This window comes from Pyxicephalus adspersus, chromosome 8 (assembly GCF_032062135.1).
Source record: "Pyxicephalus adspersus chromosome 8, UCB_Pads_2.0, whole genome shotgun sequence".
NCBI lineage: Eukaryota > Metazoa > Chordata > Amphibia > Anura > Pyxicephalidae > Pyxicephalus > Pyxicephalus adspersus.
Genome location: NC_092865.1, coordinates 32,445,315 through 32,461,471, shown reverse-complemented (window position 1 = coordinate 32,461,471; position 16,157 = coordinate 32,445,315). Strand labels below are relative to the sequence as shown.

General features: G+C 40.2%; 1 protein-coding gene and 1 long non-coding RNA gene across 7 annotated transcripts in view; one reads left to right on the top strand and one right to left on the bottom strand.

The window, feature by feature from the left end:
- Nucleotides 1-764: 764 nt before the first annotated feature.
- Nucleotides 765-4,552, bottom strand: LOC140336681 (uncharacterized). The gene is made up of 2 exons (XR_011921931.1): nucleotides 3,002-4,552; nucleotides 765-2,963 (listed from the first exon to the last, which is right to left on the bottom strand). It is a non-coding gene; the product is annotated as an uncharacterized lncRNA (long non-coding RNA).
- A 58-nt stretch (nucleotides 4,553-4,610) lies between these two features.
- PRRC2C (proline rich coiled-coil 2C) overlaps nucleotides 4,611-16,157 on the top strand; it is a 43,313-nt gene continuing 31,766 nt past the window's right edge. For all 6 annotated transcript variants that reach the window (XM_072419951.1, XM_072419950.1, XM_072419948.1 and 3 more), the window contains exons 1-5: nucleotides 4,611-4,749; nucleotides 13,248-13,420; nucleotides 13,897-14,074; nucleotides 14,952-15,061; nucleotides 15,695-15,823. In XM_072419951.1, coding sequence (XP_072276052.1) covers nucleotides 13,309-13,420; nucleotides 13,897-14,074; nucleotides 14,952-15,061; nucleotides 15,695-15,823 — 529 coding nt within the window. In that variant the 5' untranslated portion in view covers nucleotides 4,611-4,749; nucleotides 13,248-13,308. The remainder of the gene's footprint in view (nucleotides 4,750-13,247; nucleotides 13,421-13,896; nucleotides 14,075-14,951; nucleotides 15,062-15,694; nucleotides 15,824-16,157) is intronic.

Below are 16,157 nucleotides of genomic sequence, written 5' to 3'. Positions count from 1 at the left end.
TCGGACACCCACATCCTTCACCTTCCGCACATGGGCGATGCTGTTTCTTGATTGCACATTGGCACTTAGCACTTTAGTACGCTGTCTCCTGCTTATTTAGGTGGGGACCCAACAACACTTTTTACATTCAGTGAAGCTTTACTATTGTTACTAATTAGACTATATTTTTTGGTTACTTGGATCTTTATCACTAATTATTTATTGATATCTCTATTGTTTTTAACTTTACAAGGATTTTTTTTAGACTGAATTAGATCTATATATCCTTTTGTCGCAAGAACAAGTATTATATAAAACTCTAAGGTAAATTAATAGCACCTATACATATTCATCTACATATTGCCTTTATAATGTTCATTTATTCTAGTCCCTAGGACATGCAGACCATCTAATCCACCATTTTTTTACTTACATAACAACACGTATAATGTCAAGTTTCCTTAACCTTGTTCCTAATTTGTAAGTTAGCCATTATTTTATTGATCTTCAACTTGCATACACACACTTAAACTGTTATAATAAATAACTTCAATCTTTTGTTAGTAAGCCACAGAAAACTGTGTGTTTCTTCCAATAAATCATCACTAATACTAATAGTAAATGAAAGAATCCTTGGACCTATTATTAACTTGTAAGTTACAAAAGTATTTTTTTAAATATTTACCAGTCCACCATCCTCTCACATACAGTGAGGGAAATAAGTATTTGATCCCCTGTTGATTTTGTATGTTTGTACGCCCTCTGACAAAAAAATGACCAGTCCATAATTGTAATGGTAGGTTTATTGTAGCTGTTAGAGACAGAAAAACAAAAAAAGAACCATCAAACACCCAGTGCTCAAGTCAGAGCTTGATGTGCATTGTAATGAGTGAAATAAGTATTTGATCCCCTATCAACCAGTCTGGAGGCTGGCTAGGCCAGTCCAGGACCTTCATGTGCTTCTTCTTGAGCCACTCCTTTGTTGCCTTGGCCATGTGTTTTGGGTCATTGTCATGCTGGAATACTTATCCACGACCCATTTTCAATGCCCTGGCTGAGGGAAGGAGGTGCTCGCTCAAGATTTGACGGTACATGGCCCCGTCCATTGTCCCTTCGATGCAGTGAAGGTGTCCTGTCCCCTTAGCCGAAAAACACCCCCAAAGCATAATGTGTCCACCTCCATGTTTGACAGTGGGGATGGTGTTCTTGGGGGTCTCAGGCAGCATTCCTCCTCCTCCAAACACAGGGAGTTGAGTTGATGCCAAAGAGCTCAATTTTGGTCTCCGCTGACCACAACACTTTCACCCAGTTCTCCTCTGGATCATTCAGATGTTCATTGGCAAACTGCAGAGGGGCCTGTACATGCACTATCTTGAGCAGGGGGACCTAGCGGGCTCTGCAAGATTTCAGATCTTCACAGCGCAGTGTGTCACCAATTGTTTTCTTGGTGACTATGGTCCCAGCTGCCCTGAGATCATTGACAAGTTCCCCCCGTGTAATTCTGGGCTCGCTTCATCATCGTTCTCATGATCATTGCAACTCCACGAGGGGAGATCTTGCATGGAGCCCCAGACCAAGGGAGATTGACAGTTATTTTGTGTTTCTTCCATTTGCAAATTATCACAACAAATGTTGTCACCTTCTCACCAAGCAGCTTGGCGATAGTCTTGTAGCCCAGGCCAGCCCTGACATCCTTAGACAGCTCTTTGGTCTTGGCCATGGTGGCTAGTTTGGAATCTAATTGATTGCTTCTGTGGACAGGTGTCTTTCATAATACATTTTGAACTTGTTTTTGCCACAAAACCCCATTCCTATTTATTTTTCTTCCTTCATTGTTCATAGAAACCAGCGGTTAGCTAATATTTTAATATGGGAGGGAATAGGCACCCATCCTCCCCAAATATCCCTTTATTTTGAAAATGTAACATTATCTACATCATTATCTATCATCATTAATGAACATTATCTACTGCTGGTGACTGACCACTCAAGCTCAGAGAAATGTAATACGAAAAGGTATAGGCCCCTTGCCCCAAAGGAACCGGGCTTTAGTTTTAAGAAACGGTCCCTTTGCCAAGTCACGACAAAGTGACAGCCTCTTGATAGTCCATCCTCCACCCCCACTTACTTATATTACTTTCCCTAAAGAGTAGATACAGTTGATTTACATGTTTAAATCCAGTACATTGTCTTTCATTAACGTTTTTTTACAGTATAATATAATAGTATTGGTATATATATATATATTTTTTTTTAATTTAAAAAAAATAATTTTTTTTTAATTATTTAATGTATTATTTTGGCATGACTTTGTGTTTGAAACTTTATGATACTATTATTTTATACTGTAAAACACATTTTCATGAAAAACAAGGTACCACTTTTAGACACATAAAACCAGACAGAAATGAACCGCCCAGGAGGGTAATTCCTTAAGCTTCTCACAGTTAAAGGGAAAAATGTGGCATGTTCCCTGAATGCAGTACTTGGGCCTGAGCAGTTAAATGCCAGATATACACATTGTAATTTGAATAGGTCACCATTGTGGAAGCTCCAACACCACCTGAAACAAAACACACAGAGTTTGAACAATAGGGAATAAAACTAAGGGGAGTATACATAAGTGATGGCTGAGCTTCCAAAAACTTGATATTGCACAAGTTAAACAGATAGCAATCAAATTCCGTACATCTCACTGTACTCATCATATATCCCGCGCAGAGCTTACTCCACTCCCAAAAACCCAAAATGTACTGTATTCCACCTATATCAAGCAGAAAGTTCATAGCACCTCAGTAAACCCATCATACGTTTCATGTTTCTCCCCCACATCCCATATACATCTCCCATCATACTGCATCCTATTGCACCCGATACACGTCTCCCATTATACTGTACCCCTTTACATCCGATACACACCTCCCATCATACTGCACCGCATTACACCCGATACACATTTCCCATCCTACTGCACTCCATTACACCTGATACACATCTCATATCATACTGCACTCCATTACACCAGATACACATCTCTCATCCTACTGCACCCGATTAGACATCTCCCATTATTTTCAATATTATTAATATACAGGATTTATATAGCGCCAACATATTACACAGCGCTGTACAGTAAATAAGGGTTGCAAATGACAGACGAATACAGACAGTGATAGAGGAGGAGAGAACCCTGCCCCGAAGAGCTTACAATCTAGTAGGTGGGGAAATAACACAATAGGAGGGGAGATAAGTAGTGGTGGGAAGTAGTGATGGTTTCAAAAGACAGAAGATGAGTAGACAAGTTTGAAAAAATTGGTTTTGAGTGCTCTTTAAATGAGCAGAAAGTAGAAGCAAGACTAATAGGATGAGGAAGACCATTCCAGAGAGTTGGGGCAGCTCTAGAGAAGTCTTGTAGCCGTGCGTGTGATGAGGTTATGAGTGAGGAAGTCAGTAATAGGTCATTGGAAGAGCAGGGAGAGCGGCTGGGGAAGTACTTATTTACCAGGTCAGAAATGTACCGTATTTTTTGCCGTATAAGACGCACTTTTTCTTCCCCAAAACTGGGGGGGAAAAGTTAGTGCGTCCTATACGACAAAGGTGTGATAAAATAATTAAAATAATATACTCACCCGATCCTGCGTGTGTCTCTGGCTGCAGCAGCGTCTGTCTCCTCTTCTCTCTGGCAGCAGCACGTGTCTTCTCCTGTCTGTAAAGCAGAGCGAAAGAAGCCGGCACAGCGCCACCTGCTGTTCCCTGTCCTAACTGCCGTACAGTGAAAAAAAAGCACAGAGTGATCAGAAGGGGAATTTGAATGACAGAGTGATCAGAAAGGAATTTTGAATGACACAGAGTGATCAGAAAGGGAATTTGAAAGGCATAGAGTGATCAGAAAGGGAATTTGAATGGCACATGAGTGATCAGAAAGGGAATACCGGTATGAATGGCACATGAGTGATCAGAAGGGGAATAATCTTTCAGAATCTTTTTTTTCTAGATTTTCCTCCTTTAAAATTGGGTGCGTCTTATATTCCGGAGCATCCTATACAGCGAAAAATACGGTAAGTGGGACAGTAACTGTGGAGGGATTTGAAGGCAAAGCACAGGAGCTTGAATTTGATTCTAAGCTGAAATGAAAGCCAATGTAGAGAACTGCAAGGAGATGGAACAAAAGTGGAGCGGGTTAGTGGTTTACCATCATACTGCACCCCATCATACCCATTCATATCCTTTACATCTAATGACCCTATTAGACCCATATATTAGTCCCTATGACCCATACACCCAGTATGAATCCCCCCCACAATACACAGCACAACGCTCTCTGCACTCCACACAGATGTCAAGAAGCCCCATTACATCAGGCACATTACACCCCAACCCCCCACAAAGCTTACTATACCCCCTCAACGTAGACAGAGCTTCTATTACCCCTAATATACGCACACATCTCACTGTGCACCACTTAGTATATATCTTTGTGCATCCCTTACACAAAGCTCCCAGCATAATACCACTATGCCAAGTACAGCACACAGCTCCCATTCACCATGTGCAGCCCTCCACTCACACTCCCCCCTCATTACACAAGCCCTCACGCCTCTGTATAATCCAAACCCAGCCCCGCCCACTTCCTCCCGTCTCCCTGACATCACTTCCGTCCCTGGATCCACTCCACTCCAGCAGCTACCCGCTATTAACCGCCATTCACGCTACGGCCGGGAGAAGCTGCCCTGGTCGGATTGTTGGAGGTGACGGTACAGTGAGCCCCAGGTAAGAAGTCCTTACAAAGCGCTGGCGGGAGGACGCCGTACCTGTGCTGTATTCCCGGTGTGTTCTCGGTGTGGCAGGGGATGGCGCACAGGCCGCAGGTAGTCCGCCGTACCGGCCCGGCACTAATTACGGCTCGCTCTGAGATCTGTACGATCATTGTATTATGTATAGGGGATGGGGAACGTACTGGGCATGGGCAGTATGTGTGACTGGAGTACTCCATCCTGTGTGATGCCCCGGGGGAAGAGCTGGCCATTGTGCACACCGAGTCCTGGCCCTATACAGCAGACCGGTGCTTGTAGGCAGGAATGTATGGAATAAATCTCAGTGCGGGGGAGGGGAGGGGGTATATGGATTATCAGATGGGTGATTGCAGTGATAAACCTCCCTGCCTCTAGACGGCGATCCAGCCCCCGTGTCCCCAGCATCCCCCATTGATTCATTGTGATGGAGGATGCCTTGTATTGTGCTCTGCTAATGGCTGGCCCTTAGGAATTGTGATCTTACATTTTCTGATCAGTAAATCATTTTTATGTGTACTCGTAAGTTTTTTTTCACATTTCTATGTATATCAATAGCATTTATTTAGATTTAATAAACAGTCCAATATTTTCCTTGTTCATACACAGCATTCAATCACAAAAATGTAACCTTTGGGGCATAGCTGTATATGTGAGAGGTGAAGGATGGCTGTGTATGTTGGTGTAGCATAATAAATCCAATGGCTTAAATAATTTTTACAGATGTTCATGTTAAAATATTTTTTCAAAAATCTGAAGCTTGCCTGGTTCAGGTAAGGTTTAGGGACAGGTGATGTCCCTTCTGTAATAATAAAACCGGTCCTTATTCCATTGTGGGCTCCGCCTTCCTCTGTTCTATGGGTCTTGAATTAAATGTCATAAGTCCATTCAGAATATCGGGCACATTCCTGCAAAATATGCTGAGAATGCAAGCTTAGATTTATCTAAGAGAAGACTGAAAAGTGGCATGTAAGTATATTTTATCGCAGTAGTGGCATCCTCCATCCTTGCAGTAAGAGCTGCCTGGCTCACTGAATTTCAAAGCCACACTGTAGTTAGCGCTAAAGTTCCACTTTAAAAATGCGCAGCACCCTGTTGGTTGCCAGGATGCCCAGCACATCCTGGCTGCAGGGACTGAATGAACTCCTGCACATGTGTTTTCCCTGCCCCGCCAATCAAGATGGTTGATTATGTAAACAAAGATGGTGGCACTCGCTATGGATCCGGGACAGGTCAGTATACACAGGGATTAGCTTCACTTTAAGGTATGTATATGCTCTTAATTACAGTTATTGGAATATATCATTAAAGATGGCTTTCATTAGTAAAACTAAGCAGTGTTCTCACCATCTCCTTTTAGCTTGGCGCACCACTCAGCACTTTTCAGTAACCACCTGGCGACAGTTGGGTTGTATTAAGTTGGGTCACAATACAAGGGCTGCTACCCACCTACAATTTCTTCCCACTCAGGTTAAAAAAAAATTCGGTGAAGGAACGAGCACTATAGGAAAATCTGAGCTCGCTCTTTGATCCAGCATGACAAATCACTGGCTCTACAGGTGCTAGATAATGACCAACACTTACACAAACTTTAATCTTGGGCAACAAAAATGTAGCATCTGTATGTTGTTCTACATCTGTAGACGATGGTAAGTTTACATATGTTTTGGTTGATGTGTACCTTTATTTCTACTACCCAACTGTGTTTGTTAGGTTCTGGGGTCGAAGATACCACAAGTATGAAAAGAAAATTGAATTCAAACACTTCTAGCTCAAAAAGGATTACTATATGAGCTAGGCTAGAAGCAATGAGTTCTCTGAAGGGTGGTTTTGTCATTTTGGTTAATTATACTTAGGTGCTTGAACTCAGTCATCACATCATTCCATCATGTCTTGTCCTTGAGAATTAATAAAGGGGGTACTAATACAAAAAAAGGCTTGAGGGTCACTGGCATGAAGATACTGCATCAGAAAAAGCTCTAAATATAGGCAGCATGTTGGCTCAGAGGTTAGCACCCTGGCCTTTGCAGCACTAAGTCCCAGGTTTGAATCTCAGCCAGGACACTATCTACATGGAGTTTGCAGGTTTTCCCTGTGTTCGCTTGGGTTTCCTCCGTGTACTCCCACATTCCATAAACATGCAGTTAGGTTAATTGGCTTCCCCCTAAAATTGACCTTAGACTAATAAACACATATGCAGTGCCCAACACAGAAATTTTTTTTAAGCTGGATGGGAAAAAATTTTAGGGGGGTGGCAGTCCTTGTATTGTGACCAAACTCTTGAGTAACCACTCAAAAACAGCCCGTTGGTTACTAAAAAGTGCCGGGTGTCCAGTGTCCCCCTGTGCTGCACATCACTTCACTGCTGAGAAGAAAAATTTCTCTGAAGACTTTTGAGACACGGCTGCTTTTGGTAGTATCGATCTCCCATGTTCCCCAGTGTGCTCAGTGGTTGTTCTCAAAGCAGTTGTCCCTGTAGTGTCACGGTGAAGAGCGGGGAAAAACACTGAGCATGGTGAGGGACCAGGAAGTAACCACTTGTGAAGTGTCTATCTCAGTGGACTTCATTGAACGGTTGATCTTTGATGATGCAGCCTTTGTCAGCAGGGAGAGTGAAAGAGGTAGACATTTAGCAGGTAGACACTTCCTTGTCCGCATCACTTGGCACTCCCGTTTGTCTTTCATCCCTGCAGAAACCGAGTATTCCCAGACATCCCTGTGCTGTTTCTGGCCACTTGTACCAGAATAAGGCATGAAATGAGTGGTGTGGGCTCTTACCTGAACCAACTGGGGGTCATGAGGAGATGTTTTGTGACTTAGCACAAATACTGGTATATGTACTTTTGGAGAACCACAGATTGTGTATTCTGTCTTCCTCGCATTAGGATCATAGCAATGAATTGTTCTTTGGTAACTCTTGCATGGCAGCATGCTTTACCATGGATCTTGGCTCACTGCATGACTGCTTGTTTTGACACTGGGGAATGCAGATAACAGAAAAACAATTTAAAAAAAAAATCACAAATGCTGCATGTGTGGCCGCATCACCAGTTAAATAATTAGTTTATATATCTAAGATGCAAGCAACATCTTGTGCAAAGCTTAAATGTATAAGTTTAAAGATTGCCATGGCCCACTCACTGGAGTTTATAGTATAACAGGGCTGTAAAAAAATATATATATAAGGACCAGCAGTGTGTATTATTCTAATCCTATGCATGCTAATAATTATCAGTAGTATCCCTTTTCAGTAGATATTGGTTGGTGAAAAGTGAACCATCAGAGCAGCAGATGGGAGGAAGCTGCATCATCTTTGTCCTAGCATAGCCTCCCTGGGAGTTCAGAGACAATCTACAAACAAAAGGTCTCAGCTCATTATCTTCACAATGAAACCAGGAAGTGAGCTTATCAAAGCTGCCCCATCTCTTTGTGGTGTAAACCATTAGGTGTATAGGCACAGATCTATATAAGATTTAACACCTTAAATAGCAATGTAAATTAGCTTTTTGACCAGTCTGTTATTTTTTTTTTACGACAATTTCATTTTATTTTTTTCAGATTTTTAGGTTTGCATTAAAACATCATTGCAATAACCAAAGTTAAGCACAACAGATTGTACAGATATTTTCTTTCTATTTAAAGCAAAACTATATTTTACAAATAAAAATTTGTGACCAGGCAGTTTTACAATTGTTGATGGGACAGGTGACATCCGTTCTCCAATAAACTTACTTGCTGGATCACATTTTTATATTTAGACATCTGTCCTCTCTCCATCACGGGTGCTGCCGTCTCCATCAGGTCTTTTCTGGGTGTCCAATCTTGGCCAAGTCGGGATTACATGACTCCCATGCATGCCCATGGTAGTTCATTCAGCTCTGGCAGATCTGTAGGGTGCTGTCTTATCCCGGCATCCTACACTGAGCTGAATATTGGGAAGGGGCAGATAGGTATGTTCTTTTGCAGAAGCTATATTTGCCTTTCCCTTCTACAAATTCTGGCTGCTAAAATGGTTTTATTTATTTTCTAACTATATTCAGTCCTCTACCCAGCCCCTTTTAGCCAGGCGCACCACCCGGCACTTTTCAGTAACCACCCGGCTGTTTTTGAGTGGTTACTGAAGAGTTGGGCCACCACCCAGCTTAAAAAAAGTTATGAGTTAACCACTGATATTGGAACTACAGCGATGCCTCGGCTAACGAATATAGTTTTTCCAGAATCACACCTGTTAGCTGAAACAAAACTAAAATACAGCTTACTACGGCTGCACTTTGCTATTGCACATCCACAAATGCATTAGCCCAGTCCGTCTTCGTTAGCCGAGTCCGAAACTCAGTGGAAAAAAATCCTCATTAGCCAAATAAATCATTAGCAGGGTCACTCGTTAGCCAAGGTATCGCTGTATAGTTCCTCTTTGGAAAAAAAAAAATTATTGTCCCCAATGTCAGATCTGCTCAACATTACTTCGGGATGTACCAGGGATATAGTTGTTACTGAAAAATGTAATTTCTTGGGGAGGGATTTTCTGTCAGTTTACAAATTTGTCTGTCTCTTGGTTGAAGGAAAGCTTTCTTAACTTCTGTCTGATCTAGTGCCCCAGGAGAACATTGGCCAAATCCCAAAAGTGCCTTTGGTTTTAGAGCAAGAATGTGTGTCCTAGAGTGAATGACTGGTAGTAGTAGCCATCAGCCCATGTATTGAAACTGTAGTGACCATAATAATGGGAATCTAGCATTGTCAGAGCATCAGTAATGGCCACCCGTTTAGGTTTCATGCAGATGTCAAATGGACACTAGGTGATTGTCCCTGGAAACAGTCTTTTGTGATTCTTACCAGTGACACACGAGCAAATGATTGCTGTACACACAGTTCAGCTCAATTAAGAATGGACAGTGTTCCAGTTGGCTGGTGGTTGCCAGAGGTGAAACCCAAAGTACAAAAAAAGCAGACTGTGTATATTGCTTCCAGGTGCTCCAAGGTAGTGCAGCCCACACACAAATATCAACATTATAACTGGACCTAAACCTAAGGCATCTACATTTTATGATTGGTCCATGTAATATGCAATATCTGGGGTGAAATAAAAAAAAATTTGCAAGGCATGAATGTTGTCTACATTCAAAACAAGTTCTTTCCTAAGCAGGTTTTCCATAGATTATGTTGATGGCCTATTTTCTTTTGCATATTCTATGAAAACCGATTCATGTACACGTTTGAACTTCTGTTCATGTACAGTATGTTCAGTAAAACTGAATATAGATGCATCGCTGCAGTTACTATAGTAATGCTACTATAGTAACTGTGCATCATTAATAAGAGGTGCCCCAAGGAGAAGACACAGAGGGGACACTAAGCTGTTTAATACAAGATAGTAAAACACAGTAATGTAAGGCTAAGTGACATGAGAAAGCTAAAGCAGAAATAAAGAGAATAATATAAAGAAAATAAAACTACAGGGGGCACAGGTAAGTCATGTACAGAGGTGTGGGGTAAATTAATGCTCTTCAGTGTAGTATGAGTCCTTCTGAACTAGAAGGATAAATAAATCACTGCCTTAAAGCTGAACTCCAGCTAAACAATGCAACAATCAGCCATGCACAGTTATACAGTCTTCTCTTATAATTTTACTACAAACTAATCTTCTCTGTGTGCACTAAAGATGCAGCAAGTCAGTCAAGCTGGCTTCATTCTGATTTACAGCATCATCCAGCCCTTTCAAGCCTTACTATTTTTAGTTTTTTTCTTTTCTCTTCCTTTGTGTTATACACCAGCATTACCTATTGTGATCTGCATGTAAATACAACAATCCAGTGGACTTCCCCTTCTTCAGACTGAGATCTACCCATTCTTTCTTTTTGATATTTGCATTAGTGCTGAGAATTCTTGAGGTCATATGTAACATGGTGTAATAATTTCAAAAAGCTATGTACAACACCTTGCTGGCTCCTCCCACTAGTCATGGGGGTGTACAAAAGGGTCTTGGCTTTATAAATACCCCATTTTTATTAGCGTGGGTGGTCTTATTCTTTTTTTTTTTTTCCTTTTTAATTCAGAAATCTTTACCTTCTGTATTGATTTCTCCAAGTGGATGGACCTCTCAACTGCTTGTACATGCTTATTTTTCTAGAAGTGTGTATCTGCAAAACCAAGTGTAAAGACTTTTTTGCAGGGAAAGGTTTAAATAGTTGTGTGCTGCATACCACATACATTTTATTCATTGCCGTGTTGATAAGATCTATTTTCTCCTACTGTACATATGTTTTACAGTATTTGTTGCCAATACATTTGCTTTAAATTATTGTTGTAGTTTGTAGGTACTATTAATTGCTTTATATGCATTACACATCATCAGAGTGGGTTCAAATGGTTTTGTGCTGGTTAAAGACTTAGCCAGACTTATCAAGAAAGGTTGTCTGGCATTGTCTGCTTGTGCTAAATTAATAAAAGGAATGGAGGAGCTCGGATATAAGGAGAGACTAGCTGAACTGAATCTATTCTCCCTTAAAAAGAGACGTATAAGGGAGGATATGATCACCCTCTATAAATATATAAACGGTCCATATAGAGAACTCTTTCCCATTATTCACTTTAAGATCATTGCAAAGAACAAAATAGCACTCTTTGTGTCTAGAGGAAAAAAAGTTTACGCTCCGGATAAGGAAGGGATTCTTCACTGTAAGGTCTGTGAAAATGTGGAATCGGCTCCCTCAGGAAGTAGTTTCAGCAACTACTATAGGTTGCTTTAGGAAAAAGCTGAATGTTTTTCTAGAAGCACATAATATAACTGGGTATTAAGGTTTTAAAGTAAAAATAACAGTGACTGTTGATCCAGGGAACACCCGATTCCCTTATGGAATAAGGAAGGAATTTTTTTCCCCTGTTGAATCAAATTGTACCAGGGTTTTATGCCTTCCTCTGGACCAACTATGTCTTATAGGGTTTTATATCTGGGATATGTTTATTTCCCTAGTGGATGTCTTTTTTTCAGCCTAACCTACTTTGTAACTATGTGTTATGACCTCTGGTGCTAATCCCTATATGAAAAAGCCAAGGTGTACTAGGGTCAGGTTGCACATACCTTAACCTTTCCAGGCTTCTTCCTGGGTCACAAAAGGTGTGGAAGAGCCCTGATCTTTGTGACTCAAGCTGGTGTTTTGGAAGCAGCAGGGCAGGACATTAGCATAATCTCCTTTTTGTAGTACCAGTATCAGAGTGACAGGGTACTGCAAATGGGGTACCAAAGAGAGGGTGCTTTATTTTTTTTTTTTCCCACTAATATTTAAATCCTGTTTCCATTTATGAAGATTAAAGCAATGGGTTAGACAGATTTCCAGGAATTTAGAATGTTCACTCATCCTTGACCCAGGGCTAAGAAATTAAGTGAACCTGTGTTTTGCCTATATAGATCAAGGCAGCATACTTGAGAGCTCCTTTCCTTAGAGGTATACTTCAGGTATGGGAATCGTGTTGGCTTTACTGCTCTGTGAACGGCTGCTTGCAAACTTTTGCTAAGTGAGAGAGCTTCTCCTCCATGCTCTCTGGAGGAAAATAAAAGCAAAATGTTCTCTCCATTTGCAGCAGGGAACAAAAAGAAAGGTTAGAAAGGTAATATGTGAAGCTAAGGATGCAGCAGCCAAGTGAATCTGCTGCTTTTCCCTATATGGGCAAATCACAGGATACTTTTAAACCATTTATAACTAATAAACCACTGTTATCCCGAAGTATAGCTTATTAGGAAAGGCCCATGCAGCTCTTCCCCACAACTACAAGCAAACATCTGCTTGTGTCAAATTAAAACCTTATTTGACTTATTGGAATGCCTTGTGTTAATGGCCCATTCTGTATTGGTGCAGCAAGTTGCATTCACACAGAATAGGGGAGATTTCCCTAACAGGACATTTACTGATTTGCTCCTTTAGCATTTCTTAATGTTGGTATTCCCAAACAGCATATCTTTTACATGAAATCGTGTTTCACTTTAAACTGCAACATATTTCTATAATATTTTTTTTTTTTTATAAATAGTCTGATATTCTGTGTACTATTTTTTAGATGTTTGCTCTTGGGAACCCTTGGCATTGAATGGTGCACTTAAGCAACAAAAATTTAGGGATTGAGCAAGTTAAAAAAAATTATATTTAACATATACAAAGAGTTCCTTTATGTTGAGCAGTAACATTAAAATCAAATGACGTTTTCAGGCTCAACAATTATTGTTAGTAAACTTAATAAAGCATCAGTATATTAAGCTGTATGTTAACTAGGAGTTGTAAATGTTATACATGCAAGGAGTGTCACAGGAGGGGGAAAAGGGCTAGGTTAGTGTGTGTTTGTGTGTCAGAATATTTGCATCCCGGTAATATTGTATTTTAGTTGAAACCAAAAAGCTGGTACATTTGAAACCTAAATTATGACCTTAATAGCGCTGTACCCAATCATTAGGTCCTGAATGTAACATTGTCATTTTATGTTTGTCAGGAGAGGACTGGGCCTAAAAGTGAGGCGGAGGGTGTACCAGACTCGATGAATTTCCTTCGACATGTCGGAGAAGCCAGGCCAGAGCACAAAATCAAAGGATGGGAAAAAGTATGCTACTCTCAGCCTGTTCAATACTTATAAAGGAAAGTCACTAGAAACACAGAAAACTACAGGTAGGTACCATTACCAATTCATCATTCTTTCATAGTATCTAGTTACCTGGCAAAATTTCTTCCTTTTGTAGAGGGTTTTTTATTTGCTGTATAGGCCACACACATGACCAGGGTAAATTTATAGAGCAATGTTGTCTTTTCATACCTTCTGCATTTATGTTAATGCTTTACAGACAAGAGGAGTCGTGGCAGTGCTTATTTTATGTGGGCTACCGACATACATACAAAATAAAATGTGAAAGTATTTCAAGAATTAAGTGTTTTTCAGAGCAGTTAAAATTTGATGTGATGTGACTTTTTCACCTATTTCACCTATTTACTGAGATTTTTAACTTTTATGTTGGATGGGTTTAACTAAATCCTAAATGTGATGTACTTATAATGGTCCTATAGTATTGTCAAGGCTAACATTACAGATAACCTTAAAGTATGACCGCCCTGGACTTTCAGTTTATTTGTGCATTTCTCTGTTCTAGTTGCTGCACGCCATGGACTACAAAGTTTGGGAAAAGTTGCTGTGTCTCGGCGCATGCCACCACCTGCAAATTTGCCCAGTCTTAAAGCAGAAAATAAAGGAAACGATCCTAATGTGAACATTGTGCCCAAAGATGGAACCGGCTGGGCATCCAAGCAAGAGCAAAATGAAGAGGACAAGTGAGTCTCGGCATATATTATAAATTTGACACCGTCTCGGCATGTGTTGGGGCATAGTATGTTCTTTTCACACAAGCTGCGTCATCCTTGGCCAGCCAATAGCTAAGAACCGTGAACTTGGGAAAAGATGGTGAAGTGAGGGATCACGGTTATTCCAAATCTGCCATGCTGTGTGCATACTTGCTCATTACTATATCAGGGTGCCCTGATTGTATTTCCTTCCTGCTTTAAAGAACATCTAAACAGTGAAATGAGAAGACTGGCTGGCTGATTTTAATACTTTATTCCAATTATTAGAAACAAGTATGTCGCAGGAGTAGACAAAACTTTGGCCCTGATTTATTAAAGCTCTCCAAGGCTGTAGAAGATACACTTTTATCTGTGAACGGTGATCCAGCAAACCTGGAATGGATTTCTTAAGTTATTTGCTAAAAATTACAGTAAATAATTATTTTTGCTCGATCATCTAGGTTCACCGATGAGAATGTATCTTCTCCAGCCTTGGAGAGCTTTAATCAGAGACAATGTGTGGACCTCTAATCTGGTTTCTTGTTCTGGGTCAGTAAACCATTAAGTCATCTTGATAGCTAATGTGCACCTTCAGAAAGATATATAATCTAATTTTCCTGCCAGCATTTGTGTAGGTGTGCAACCCTATTACCAAGCATTCCCAATACAGTAAGCTTATGGACTTCACAGGAATGTTCTATATACCACAGAGCAGCTACTGGTAATTTGACCTTGAGCCCTGGGCTGTGCTACAAAAGAGTAGACCATCAGCTTCCAGTGGATGGAAGGATGGTAGAGGAGTACTAGGAAATTCTTATGTGTTTATTGTATATTAATATATAAATAATATTGTTTTTTTCTCTTCTAGAACACCTGAAGTGCCCCCACCACCTCCAAAGCCACTAGTTCCTGCGATGCCCGAGGTTCCTACTGTTGCCAAATCATGGGCCACTTCAAAGCCTGGTGGAGTCAGTGATGGTAAGAAGAATTCTAAGGCAGCTACGTTTGTGCACCAAAGAATTTATTACTGTTGTGGTTACTTTTTTTTTTTTATGTGTTTATTTTAGTGCAGTACTTGCCTTATAGTAAAGTGTGCAGACCTTCATATTTTCACATCATTTTTTACATGAAATATGAAACCGCGATCTACTATATGTAAAAGGGAGATTCTATAGTGGGAAAGATATAATTCATAGGATGTGAATTGTGCATTGGCCAATGTAAAAAGCATAAAGCTCATATGCTGAATATGACATATTAAATCTGTTGATCCTTTTTTTTTTTTTTTTTTTTTTTTTTTTTTAATCATTTTAAAGGCCAGGTACCTGGTATTTATTTAAGCGCACTCTGCTTTTCTTATGTCATCCTCACTCACTATCTATAGTTAGAATATATATATATATATATATATATATTCTCTATCCTTGTTTACCTGCGTATAACTCAACATTCTTTAAGACATTTGGCATCTTATAGACATAATTTGGCAGGATTCCTCCTCTTTAAATGTAGACATAACTTCTCAAATACAGTTTGTTACATGTATTATGAATTTTTCTTTAAATTTGCTTGAATATATATGTTTATAGCTGCATGTTTTTTTTCTTCCAGGTGTTCAGGTGAACAGGTATTTCCAGCAAGAATTCCCTAGTCTGCAGGCAGCTGGGGATCAGGATAAGACAAAAGAAAAAGATGCAGCCGATGATACCTATGGACCTGGACCGAGTTTGCGCCCACAAAGTAATTTTTCTTAAGAAAAAGCCTTATTGTAAAAAATTCCTGCTTTTACTTGGGAGCAATATAATGAAACTGGGGTCCATCTTCTTGTGGAGTGTTTAGTGTGTGAAAGACTTCTAACGTTTCTTCAAAACATACACATTTTTTTTTTATCCAGAGTGAGTGTGTACCAATTGCTAGCTGTAATCTGCTTGCCTTGGCAGTAAGGTCTACTGAATTGACTTTGCAGAAGAGTTTCCTGTGAACTAAAAGTACTTTATAACTCCAATATGATTCTGTAAGCTGTGATCCTTTTACTTTGTATGATTCAGCAGGTGTAGAGGGTAGTTCTGCTAGA